Source organism: Mus musculus, chromosome 15, assembly GCF_000001635.26.
Source record: "Mus musculus strain C57BL/6J chromosome 15, GRCm38.p6 C57BL/6J".
Taxonomy (NCBI): Eukaryota; Metazoa; Chordata; class Mammalia; order Rodentia; family Muridae; genus Mus; species Mus musculus.
The window spans coordinates 34081242-34093628 of record NC_000081.6 but is presented as its reverse complement, the minus strand read 5'-3'; the positions used below and the strand labels follow the sequence as shown (position 1 = coordinate 34093628).

The following is a 12387-nucleotide window of genomic DNA, read 5'->3' as shown; positions in this document are numbered from 1 at the left end:
CAGATAATTTCTTAGGAGTTTAAAAACAGATTGATACATGTTAGATACTTTATTAACTACACACAGTGCAGCCTGTAATTTATCTATCTTAAAACCCAACTCCAATTAAAAAAAACTCTTCATAACCATTAGAACAATCTTATGAATATAATCTATAATACAATTTGCAAATTTTGCCATATAGTCTGAGCTACTTCATTTAGTAATGAAGATCCCAGTCTAAGTCCAATTCTTCAGGGATTCCAAACTATTTCCTGATTAATTGTATCGTGCATGCTCAATACCTGTCACATGGTTAAATTATGCTGTGGATGATTTCTGAATAATGAAATGCAAGGACTGTTTTCAGTTTGACATAATGAGAACTGGGATAAGGACTACAATAGATACAGCAGATTGTCTATGTACTTCTTGGCTAGATTTGGATGATGGTTTCTAGAAGTTTAGCATTCTGTGTATCAGTTTCAAAATTATTAGTAGAATTGGAAAGAAAACACAAGAAATAAAAAAACTCCCTAGATAACATCAAACTTAGAACTACTAGATAACAAACTTAGAACTACTTTGCTTGATTATTAAAAAATCTCTAAACACTTTTTAAAATTTTTATTATATCCCAATTGTTTGCCCTTCCTCCTTTTCTCCCTGTCTCTTCCCCACATCTACTCTTCCTCCATTTCTGTTTAGAAAAGGGCAGTTTTCCGATGGATATCAACAAAACATGACATATCAAGTTGTAACAAGACTAGGCACCTCCCCTCATCCTAGGCTGAATGAGGCAACCTGGTATGAGGAAAACAGTCCCAAAAGCTGGCAAGAGTCATAGACAGTCCCTGCTCCCACTATTAGAAGTCCCACAAGGGGGCTGGTGAGATGGCTCAGTGGATAAGAGCACCCGACTGCTCTTCTGAAGGTCCGAAGTTCAAATCCCAGCAACTACATGGTGGCTCACAACCACCTGTAATGAGATCTGATGCCCTCTTCTGGTGTGTCTGAAGACAGCTACAGTGTACTTACATATAATAAATAAATAAATAAATAAATAAATAAATCTTAAAAAAAAAAAGAAGTCCCACAAGAAGACCAATCTACACAACTGTAACATATATACAGAGGTCAATCCTATGCATGCGCCCTAGTTGTCAGTTTGGTCTCTGTGAGCTTCCAAGGCTTTCTTATACTCAAAAAGTAGAGCATGGACCAATAACATGAAAGTAGACCAAATATGCAAAAAGATTTACTTAGACACATAAAATAAATAAATAAATCTTAAAAAAGAAAGAAAGGAAGAAAGAAAGAGTCACATACCCAAACAAATGGAACCAAAATTCTAGACTTTTAAAAAAGTCAGAGAAATCAAATGACCTAGGATAGTCAGTGATGGCACATGCCTTCAATTCCAGTACTCAGGCAGAGGCAGAGAGGCAGAGAGGCAGAGGCAGGCAGCTCTCCATGTATTCATGGCCAGCCTGGTGTACAGTGAGAGTTCCAGGACAGCTAAAGGTACTACGCAGAGAAACCCTATCTTGAAAAGCACCCCCCACCACCACCAAAAACCAAAATCAAACAAAATGCAACATGCCCTTCTTAGACTGGAAATTAGAATATCATTTTGCATATGAAACTCCTTTTGCCTATGACCTCAAGTATGTCACTTAATCTCAAGGCTCTTTTGTGAAACCAGGAGTATTCCTTCTTTCCTTTTTTTAAAAAAATTCATTTATTTTATGTATATGAGTACACTGTAGCTGTTTTCAGATATACCAGAAGAGGCCGTTGGATCCCATTATAGATGACTCTGAGTCACCAAGTGGTTGCTGGGAATTGAACTGCTGAAGACCCCTGGAAGAACAACAGTCAGTGAGCCATCTCTCCTGTCACACTTAAAAGTTTCTTAATCCATTATTATTTAGAAAGATTTTACCTTTTAAAACATTTGTGTCTGTAAGTATATGTAAGCATATGGAGGTACCAATGAAGGCCTGAGGCATCTAAACCCTGTGGAGCTTGAGTTACAGGTATTTGAGAGTCACTTGATGTGTGTGCTAGGAAGAGAACTCAGGGATCCTCCTTTAACTGTTAAGCCACCTCTCCAACCCCATATTACTACTATCCTTCTAGTAATTAAAGCCAGAGGTAGACTTTAAGGTAAAGAAAGGGTTGTAACTTAGTGGTAGAGCACATCTGTAGTATATAGGAGACTTGCATTCAATCCTTTGTATGTATCAAAAAGAAAAATAGACCTATGGGTCAAATGATACAATTTAAGATTTAAAAAAAAAAGTCATGTGTATGAGCCTGTTTATTATGTGTAGGCCCCTGGAACTGGAGTTATGAATGGTTGTGAGCTACTAAGTGAGTGCTGGGTATTAAATCTAATCCCATCCAAATTTATTTTCAGTAGTACCAGCAAAACCACTACCAAAATAAAACAAAACCAAGTTAAAACAGTCCTAGTTCTACTGGGAATATATTAAACTATACATTTATTGAGCTCAATAACCACAAGTGTGATTTTAGGCATTTCATGTCAACAAAGCCTGTCCCGTCAGGAGGGTTTGCTTTTCACTCTAACAGGCCAGGCTAATCTTGGAAAAAACCTTTGAAAAGTAAACAAGAAGATCCTATCCTGATGACTATCACAAAGGAAACAATCTATTTTAAGGCAGAATACTGAAGGGGATAACAATTTCAAATCCAGTGATTGGAAAAGGATTTTCTGAGGTTTATTTTTATTTTCGATATATGTCGAGAGTCAATTGCCTGGAGCCAAGGCCTGCCTTGAATTACTAACCTTCTTGCTTCCACTGCCCAAATGCTGGGATTACACTTTAGCCATCTCTTCTGGCTTTCTAAGGTGAATTTTAAGATAAGATCTAAGGGCTGATAAAACTAATGGTGAAAGACTATTCTAGAAACTTTATCATTTGTTCATGTAAAGACAATGAACTATGAAAACATTTGTGAAGACGCAAATCAGACAACAACAATAACAACAAACCACCAGTGTAGTTTAAAGTAGCAAATAAGATGAAGCTACCAACTGGCTTTGAAAGAAAAGCAGGTGGCTGGAGAGATGGCTCAGGGGTTAAGAGCACTGACTGCTCTTCTTAAAGGCCTTGAGTTTAAATCCCAGCAACCACATGGTGGCTCACAACCATCCGTAATGACATCTGACGCCCTCTCCTGGTGTGTCTGAATACAGCTACAGTACATTTATATATAAAAATAAATAAGAAATAAGAAAGAAAAGCAGGTGCTGGGACAGATAGGCCATGGAAAGAGGTTTTGATTTTGAGTATAAAAGCTATGAAAAGTTCATTTTAGGCAGGATGCAAATTCATTATTTCAAAAGACTCCTTACTAGCTAGCTAAGCATGGGGGCAAATGAATGCCTGCAATCCCAACAACACTCAAGAGTCAGGATACCCCCACCGAGACAGAAGGCTCCTGAGTTAAGAGGTGAGCTTGTGGTCCTAAGAAAGACACTAAAAGCACAGGGGCTAGAGAGATGGTCCAGCAGTTATGGCAGTGGTTCTCAACCTTCCTAACGCTAGAGACAATTCATCTAAGATCCTACATCTTCTGAAATCACTACTCAGACTAAAATATTAAATGAAGAATATATTTACTCATTTAAAACCTGAATTGATTTGGGGCAACATGAAAAACCACATAAAGGAATGATTACTTAAAATGCCAATAGAAGAGAAAAAGAATGAAAGAAAAAAAAAAAAGCCAGCAAATGAAAAGTACCCTCAAAAAACAAAAAAACGAAATGAAATGAAATGAAAGGAAAAGAAAAAAGAAAAGAACCCTTTCCTTTCAGTTTTAGAGATAGAGCACCTGCAGTTCTCACCTAAAAGACCTATAGCTAGATTTTTATTAGGGGATAAAAAGCAAACCAGTGTATTAAAAATATATAGGTTGAGAAATATATTTAACAACAACAAAAAGCAAACACAAGGTGGTGGTAACACACATCTTTAAACCCCAATACTTAAAAGCCACAGGCAGGCAATCTCTCTGACTTTGAGGTCAGCCTGGTCTACACAGCAAGTTCCAGGACAGTCAAGACTACACAGAGAAATCCTGTCTCAAAAACTTAAAAAAAAAGTATTTAAAAGGCTTAATATGGGGAGGGGATAGGGATGTAACATTTGAAATGTAAATAAATAACCAATAAAAATGGGGGAAAAGGCTTAATATAAACAAATAAAAACAAAGTTTTAAAAATAAATCTTGGGGTTCTGGGGAGAAGGCTTAATTGTTCCCAGCACCCACATAAAAGCCACTTGTATTTCTCAAAAACAAAACAACAACAAAAAGAAAACTAAGACAAAGTCAGTAAGACAACTTAGTCAAAGCCTGGGTAGCTGGCTACTACTGTTGCTGTGCTAAAGGGACATGATATCAAAACCGCCTTTCTAAAAATTTATGTTTATGCCATAGATCAGAGTGACGGGCAGTAATTTAAAAAGTGACTCAGAACCAAGTAAATGCTGAGAATACATGATATGGATGCTCAGCTCCAAAGACAACATCTGTATCACCCCCTCAAGGCTCAGAGAACAGAGCACTGTGGAAGAAGGGGAGGGAAGAATATAAACTCCAGAGGATTAAGAGGAGTGCTATGAAATGCTCTTTTGGACACTACATGGCTACTGTACTCACGAAGAAAGAGTAACTTTGTTACCTGCCCAAGATCAAGCCACTCAAAAGTCCCTCATGGATGGGGCATGAACTTTCAGGCCTCACTCTTAGCTAAGGAGTTACTGGCATTTTACAGGTGCTGGGACAGAGGGAGTCAATTTTCTTTCAGGGCACGACTACTGATAAGTTGCCTAAATTAAGGTAGGTGGGAAAGGTTCACACCATCAAACCTTAGTGCATCTAGGCAGCACTAACTGGACTCAGTGGGTCACTAAAAAAAAAAGAATATGTGAAGTTGGGGACATCTTAGAGGGGGTGAGGGAGTGGGAAGAGTAGGTATGGATATAATTTATTAAGAAACAAAAAGCCAGTGGTGGCAACACATGCCTTTAATCCCAGCACTTGAGAGGCAGAGGCAGGTAAATCTTTTGAATTTGAGGCCAGCCTGGTCTACATAGTTTCAAGATGGCCAAGGCTGCACAGAGAAACCCTGTTTCCAAAAACCAAAACAACAACAACAAAAAGAAAAGGTTTTCTTCAATGGAGTTCTATCAAACACATTCCAGGGCAGGCCCCATGCCCTGACGCCTGAGTAGTTAGCCACCACAAACAGAATCATGTTTTATGGTGCACCTTCTGTTTTGTTATTTATTTACCTGTCTTACTGGTTTTGACTCTTTTGATTTAAAAAGAAGAAATATGTATTTTATATCTGTGACTACTCTGTTGCTGTCTTCAGACACACCAGAAGAGGGCATCAGATCCCATTACAGATGATTGTGAGCCCCATGTGGTTGCTGGAAATTAAACTCAGGACCTCTGGAAGAGTAGTCAGTGCTCTTAACCACTGAGCCATCTTTCCAGCCCTTTTGTTTTTGAGGGTGCAGAAAATAAGAGTATGTGAAGTTGGGTGGTAGGGACGATCTGGGCGGCTGGGGAAGGGCAATGAATATGGTCAACATGTATAAAAATTGAAATAAAATTTATTACTTTATTAAGAAAAAAAAGAAGATGATGATGATGAAGAAGGGGGCTGAAGAAGCAGTTTAAAACACTTGTTTCTTCCAGAAAGATTCAATTCCCAGCACCCATATGGTTGTTCATGACCCCTTGTAACTCCAGTATCAAGGGATCCACTGCCCTCTTTTGGCCTCCATGGCCCCAAGCAAAGCTTATGTGCAAACAGAACATTCAAACACATAATAAAATGTTTAAGACAGAAAGGGGTGGTTAAGGAAGACATTCAACATTAATTTTGGCTTCTACACCCACACATGTACAAGTTCACACAAACATACACACACACACAAACGTTTTGAAAATATGGATTTTCATGACTTAGGCAATATCCTGAAACATAAAATGTTCATTCAAAGAAACTATTAGTTTATATGACTAAATCCACCTGAATAAGTAACTCAACTTAAAAAAAAAAAATTGGGGGTGGGGGGGAGGCGGCACAGAGTCTTGCTGCATAGCTGACCTCTAATTCAAGATCTCCCTTGCCTCTGCTTGAATTTTATGATTACAGGCACACCACCACTGCATGGCTAGGAAGATTTTTTTTTTCTTTTGATGAATACCAGTTCAAAATGGCATGGACCTCAAAACGTAATTCTCTAGCCTCAGTGCCGAATTACAAGGTCATCTGTATAGCGGTGCACATTTTTAATCCCAGAACTTTGAAGGTAGAGGCAGGTGAAGCTTTGTGATTTCAAGGCCAACCTGGTCTACATGATGAGTTCCAAGACAGTGGGAGCTGCATAGTGAGACACTGTCTCTAAAACAAGCATACAAAAAAGAAAAGAATAAAAGTTCTTATAGTATAGACTTTATAGTTCTATTCCAGTGAGTGGTTTTCAAACTAATCAGCATGTTACGAATACAAATTTAAGAAGCCAGGCAGCCGGGTGGTGGTGGCGCACGCCTTTAATCCCAGCACTTGGGAGGCAGAGGCAGGTGGATTTCTGAGTTCGAGGCCAGCCTGGTCTACAGAGTGAGTTCCAGGACAGCCAGGGCTACACAGAGAAACCCTGTCTCGAAAAAGAAAGAGAACAAAAAAAAAAAAAAAAAAAAAAAACAAAAACCAAAAAAGAAGCCAGGCAGTGGTGCACACCTGTAGTGCCAAAAACTCAGGGCTAAGGTTGCAAGGAGCACTTGCAGCCAGGAATTCACAATCATCCTGAGTAACAGGCAGGTACAAGAAAGCAGGTTCCCTAGATCCAATTCTAAAAATTTTTAACTTTAGTGGTCTGAAATACAACTCAGAAATTCAGAAATTTTAAGGGCATTCAAACTGACTCTACTGCAAATAGCCAAAAAGGGAGACTCCTTCAGTGTTTTAACTAAGATCTTCAATTTGGACATATATAATAAGTCAAACAGATTAGGTTAAATGTTTTATTCAAATTTAGGGCTCCCTATTCCTCTCAAGCTGACAGGACTTCTCCAGCTTTTAGTACTTCTCAGGCTTTTCCCACTAATCTGATTCAATCTTTTACTTTAAAAGCAACTTTTGAGATTAGACATTTGGTGCCTCCCTCTCCCCAACCACAGTGGGGCTGGCATTGTTGTTTTGAATAAAGCGCCTCAGTATCCATTGGAGAGGAATTCCAGAACTCTCAAGAATACCAAGAAGCACAGATGCCAAGTACCTTATAAAATAAAATAAAATGAAGTATTGGTATGTCAGAGTACTTATACTTAGTCCAAAGTACATATTTTATATACAGTTGCTATGCAATATAGGTAAGGAACTAATGACAAGGAAAAAGCCTGGACCTAATTCAGTACAACTGCAGTTTTCAAAAATCATTGATCTGGGGAAGAGAGGTCTCATGTATCCCTGGATGGCCTCAAGCTTAAGATGTATGGGATGACCTTCAAAGTCTCATTCTCCTGTCTCCACTTTGAATGTTGGGACTACAGGCATATGCCAAGACCCCCAGTTTATGTAGTTTTGGCCAACGAACCTAGGAAGTCATGCATGCCAAGTAAGCACTCTAACCAACTTAGCAACATCACCAGGCCCTAAAAATAAAATGTTGGTCCTTAGTTGGTTTAATCCATGAAAGCAGAGAATACACAGGGAGTGGACTGTGTATAAACATCTTTTGTAACTGGCACAGAGCTCCCTGGGGAGACAGAGTTTTTACTTTTCATGTTTCCTTCATAGTAAGACATAAAACACCACCTTTTTTTGCTTTCAACCTGTAAGTAGGCCTTGTTTGATTTTTTTCCTCCCCTAAGTAAAAATGCAGCACAGTACAAGAAACAAAATGAACAGGAAATAATGAAGTTTATACTTAGCCCTGGAAAGCAGTATTTTTCTAAGGGGAGGGTGGGATGGGGGTGTCAGGCCTTATAATCAAATAAGAAACCAATTTTGTGAGTCACAAATGCATTAAAGAAAAACAATTTTATGCCTGTGCTAGAATACAAAATATATTTCTGAGTTGCATCATAAGTTTCAGGACCAGCCGGAAGGTAGTGGTGCATGCCTTTAATCCCAGCACTTGAGAGGCAGAGGCAGGTGGATTACTGAGTTCGAGGCCAGCCTGGTCTACAGAGTGAGTTCCAGGATGGCCAGGGCTACACAGAGAAACCCTGTCTCGAAAAAAAAAAAAAAAACCAAAGTTTCAGGGCCATAACTTCTCTAATACATTCTTACTATGTGGCAGAAGGTTATTTTTTTCACCTAATTCACATTCAATGATCCAACGTCAATTCCAGCTCCTCAAAGATCTCAAGTAGGTTTACTTATTACCCATTCCCCCTTCCTTAACACAAATGAAAATCAGGATGAGCCAAATCCTATCTGTTGTACATTTTTCATAGTGAAGTGTGTGTTCTTCCTTCAGGTGAGTCATCTGTGTCATGATGCACTTCAAATGGACTCTCGAAGCACCTGTCTCTCTCCTCAGGTCCATCTGAAATTCTAAACATCCTAAAGAGACTTTGATATTTTGAAATTTCATAACTTGCCACAATCCACACAGGCCTTAGTATTAATGCACGCAGTTTGTTTCAAGATCACCTTTACTCTGAAACGAAGAGTCTACTTTCATTAAAACATTACTTAACCCTTGATGCTGTCTACAGAACTTTTAATTATGCATGATCTCAGTGTGCTGTTTTCTCCTCTCCTAACTTCAGAAAGTATTATACTGATAACTTTCTAGGTTTCCTCTCTTCTATCTTCCCACTCAGCAATCAAACCATGAGTGCTTATCATATGAGCTGTCAGCTTTCTATTTAGTACTTATGGGTCCATGAACAGAGTTTTTACGAACCTGTCTCCCACTCGATTGACTTTAATTCTTATGTGCCCATCAAACATACCAGAGCACATCTCTTCATAGTAAGAGCCTGGTACTTACTGAAGTGTTCTCAAAAGGTGGAGACTTACATTCAGATAATATTGGAGGCAAAGTTTCTCTATGTAGTCCTTGCTGTCCCGAAACTATAAAGATCAGGCTGGCCTCAAACTCAAAGATCTGCCTGCCAAGTGCTGGGATAAATGCATCCACCACCACCACTACACTAATAAATATTTCTAATGTTACTTATCTTTCATATTACACAAATTATGCAAAACAGGCTACTAAACAGTTCAGTGGGTAAAGGCACTTGCCAAGAAGCCTGAGTACTGGAGTTCAATCCCCAAGATCCACTCTGTGGAAGGAAAACCAACCCCAGTAAGTTCTCCTCTGACTTCTGCATGCATGCCACGGCACAAGATCTCTCCAACAAATATACACAGAACAAAATATTACAGAGAAATCACAACACAGGATACAGAAGTAAAACACTAAGGCCTAACAAAAATGGAATAGCTTTCGCATTTCCACATGTGGTCCAGCAAACTGCGGCTTGAAATCTCCTCTCAACCTTCTTCAGCATTTTAATCTGTCACCTCTTTATGCTTTATTAAAAAACAAAAAAGTCTTCCACATCCTTTGACTGTACTATAGACTACTTTGCTGTACTTGCCTTATGTTTTTCTCGGGGCCATATATCCCGAAGGCGTATTAGATCGCCAGCTCCCTTTTGCCCAGTTCCTGTACCAGCAACCCAATGGCCACACTCACCAGGATAAGACAGGGTAACCATTTCCCTTTAACATTTCCAACTAAGATGAGTATGGCTTGATCTGAACACCTGTAATCCTCTTTAAGCCAGTTTTTAGGTCACCCCTATCTTCCGTGACGGTCTCAGGTCTCAACGTGGCTTGAGATAGACATCTCTCTCTACCGGGCAGTCTTTTCAGAACTTCCCAACGTCACTGTAAGGTCCCATTAACCTCCACATGCAGCCTACTTTCTTTCACAGGCCTCTAGGAAGGATCTGCTTTTGGGGAAACCAAGGTTCTCATATGATGGCTGTAAGTTTGGTCACTTTTATTTATACCTACCCCTGGAGTTAATTTCCATTCAGGAAAACGCGACTTTCCTACTGGTTCTTACACTTTCCGACTTCCCCCTTCTCAAGGAACGTGTTCACCTACCACCTCGACCTGAGCTCTCGCTTCCCTTGACCACCGGGCTCCTCGCCACTACTCACTTTGGGCTTTTCAGGAAGCTTCTTCCGGTTCTTCTTCTTTTGCTCCTCGCTTCTGAGATTCTTCAGCTGGGCTAGGTCGTCGGGGGCCGGAGTCGGCGGGGCCGCCTCCTCCCGTTTGCGGGGCGGGCTCCTTCGCTTCTTGCGGGCGCCGGCGCAAGCCGCGGCCCAGCCGTAACCTAGAAGGAAGAGCAGGAGCAGCCCGAGAGCGCCGGTGCCCACCAGGATCACCCAGCCCGGGTACCGCTTCGGCTCTAGCCCCAGGTCGAGGCCCAACTCCGTGCGCAGAAAACCTAGGCCGACCGAGAGCAACTCCCGCAGCCGGGCAGAGCCCTCCTCGGCCTGCTGGGCCAGCTCGTCCTGCCAGCTTCGTGCAGCCATCTTCCCTCCCGTCAGAGAGACTCGCGGGATGACGCCGGGGAGCGGAGCCGCCGCTGGAACAGTCGTGGGAGGCGACAGGGCCGCGACACCTCAGGCCGAGCGCATCGCGGCCAACCCTCACGCCGGAGTAGGGGATAGAGGGCCGCCGCCGCCACGGGGAGAGCCAAAGGTTCCCAGTCTCCGCAGCCGGCCTCACGCCGCCGCCACCAGGAGGACACGGGGCGGCGGGGACAGAGTGTCTCCAGAGGCGGCCGCTAAGCGGCGTCGGGGCGCCAGCGCCAGGACCCGCTGTCCTCCCCCGGCGGAACAATGGCGGCTCCGGCCGCGATCCACGCTGCGCGCGGAGGCCGGTCGGGTCACGTGGAGGCTGTGGGCGGGGCATGCGTCACATGGGGCGATGGGCGGGGCCGGGCGGACTCTAGTCTTGGAGTGGGGTCTCCTTGAGCTGTGTGGGTTTGGAGGCTTGGGGCGACTCGGAGCTTGCGAAGCGGGAGCTAGAAATCTGACGGTGGAACTCCTTCAGGCTCGGGCTTTCTGGATGCTGAGAGGGATTCAGGTGTGAGGCCTGCGCACGAGCAAGGCGGCCAAACCCATCGGAGTATGAGCAGGCTTTCCGCTCTCTTTCCTGCAGTGGTGGTGCAGTGGACCGGCTTTTTCTCCCTAGGTCAGGGGCCAGTTGGATGCTTCCAGAGGGAGCTCGGTGGACTCTGAGGCAGCGAGCACGTGTAATTCACATCCGAGTATTTCTTCGGGGCGGACTAGCATATTAACGTTTGCCAACGTTTGCGTCTGTTCTGTCGTTCACTCCTGCTGTCTGTTGTCAGGCTCCAGATTTAAAAAGTCGGCAAACCCGTGGGAGGCACTATTATTTTTCTACTGATTTGTAGCCTTAATAGGAAATATTGAGAGGAAGCCCTTAGACTGTATTTATATGCAAGAGAAGCATATTATTTTAAGCTTTTATACAACCCCAAAAGAATTGCAATTTTTGAATGCTTGTGTTGTCCAACAGTCAAATGTAGCATTAGAAGGAAACTAGGTGGGTTGGGGAATGTCGCTCAGCAATAGAACATGCTTACTGAACATATGCAAGGCTCTGGCGTCGATTCCTAGCACCAAAAATAAAGAGCTGAGGCGCTTCTTCCCTTCTTAATTTTAAAAATGCTTGAGGACTACCCTACTATTTGTATTTTGACTTTGCGGTAAGGAAACAGTGTCTATAATTAAATGTTAATTAGCATGTAAGCAGCTGAAGTAAATACAAACTAAAAACCTATTCATGTATTTTGACCCATCAGTATTGTAATGAGTCTTGTGATTAATGGGTGGAATAGAGTTTTATACGTAATAAGCTACTCTTGCTAAGCTTTTTTGCAGACTTATAATTAAGGGCTAAGTTATAAAGGCCAGAACCTTAAAATGAGATCTGCATGACCTCTAAAATTAACAAATTCCATTCATATTTTTGGAATAAGATTTATAACCCCACCTATTTGGGTTGGTCATAGTTTTTCTAAGAAGTTCTACTGATCGTTTTAGATCATCACCTGTGGATTTATGAATTAGAGAATTACAGAAATTGTAGGTTAGCATACTAGTCCCTTTGACAGTCTAGCAAGTAAATGATTTAGTAAGATCAGGTCATCTTGTAGTTTTTTTTTTTTTTTTTTTTTTCCACTTGCTGTATTTGGTATCAGGGACATACTTGTCATTATATCTCGCCCTCCTTCTCTCACTCCCTCCTCTTTGTGTATGCACATGTATATGCACTTCGTTTTTGTATTCATGCTGGGG

General features: G+C 41.7%; 2 protein-coding genes across 12 annotated transcripts in view; one reads left to right on the top strand and one right to left on the bottom strand.

Annotated features, from left to right (window-relative positions):
• Positions 1-11187, bottom strand: part of Mtdh (metadherin) — a 61096-nt gene extending 49909 nt beyond the window's left edge. For 7 of the 11 annotated variants that reach the window (XM_006520151.2, XM_017316729.2, XM_006520152.2 and 4 more), the window contains exon 1: positions 10216-11187. In XM_006520151.2, coding sequence (XP_006520214.1) covers positions 10216-10593 — 378 coding nt within the window. In that variant the 5' untranslated portion in view covers positions 10594-11187. The remainder of the gene's footprint in view (positions 1-10215) is intronic. The other 4 variants (NM_001357926.1, NM_026002.5, NM_001357925.1 and 1 more) reach the window with 2 other exon arrangements.
• Gm41291 (predicted gene, 41291) lies at positions 10403-11887 on the top strand. Its single transcript, XM_011245387.3, has one exon. The coding sequence runs from the start codon at positions 10622-10624 to the stop codon at positions 11153-11155; it is 534 nt and encodes a 177-aa protein (XP_011243689.1). The 5' UTR covers positions 10403-10621; the 3' UTR covers positions 11156-11887.
• The last annotated feature ends 500 nt before the right edge of the window (positions 11888-12387 follow it).

Excerpts from the sequence above, each read along its gene's own strand:
- Gm41291 (XM_011245387.3), top strand. The coding sequence starts at position 10,622 with ATGACGCCGGGGAGCGGAGCCGCCGCTGGAACAGTCGTGGGAGGCGAC.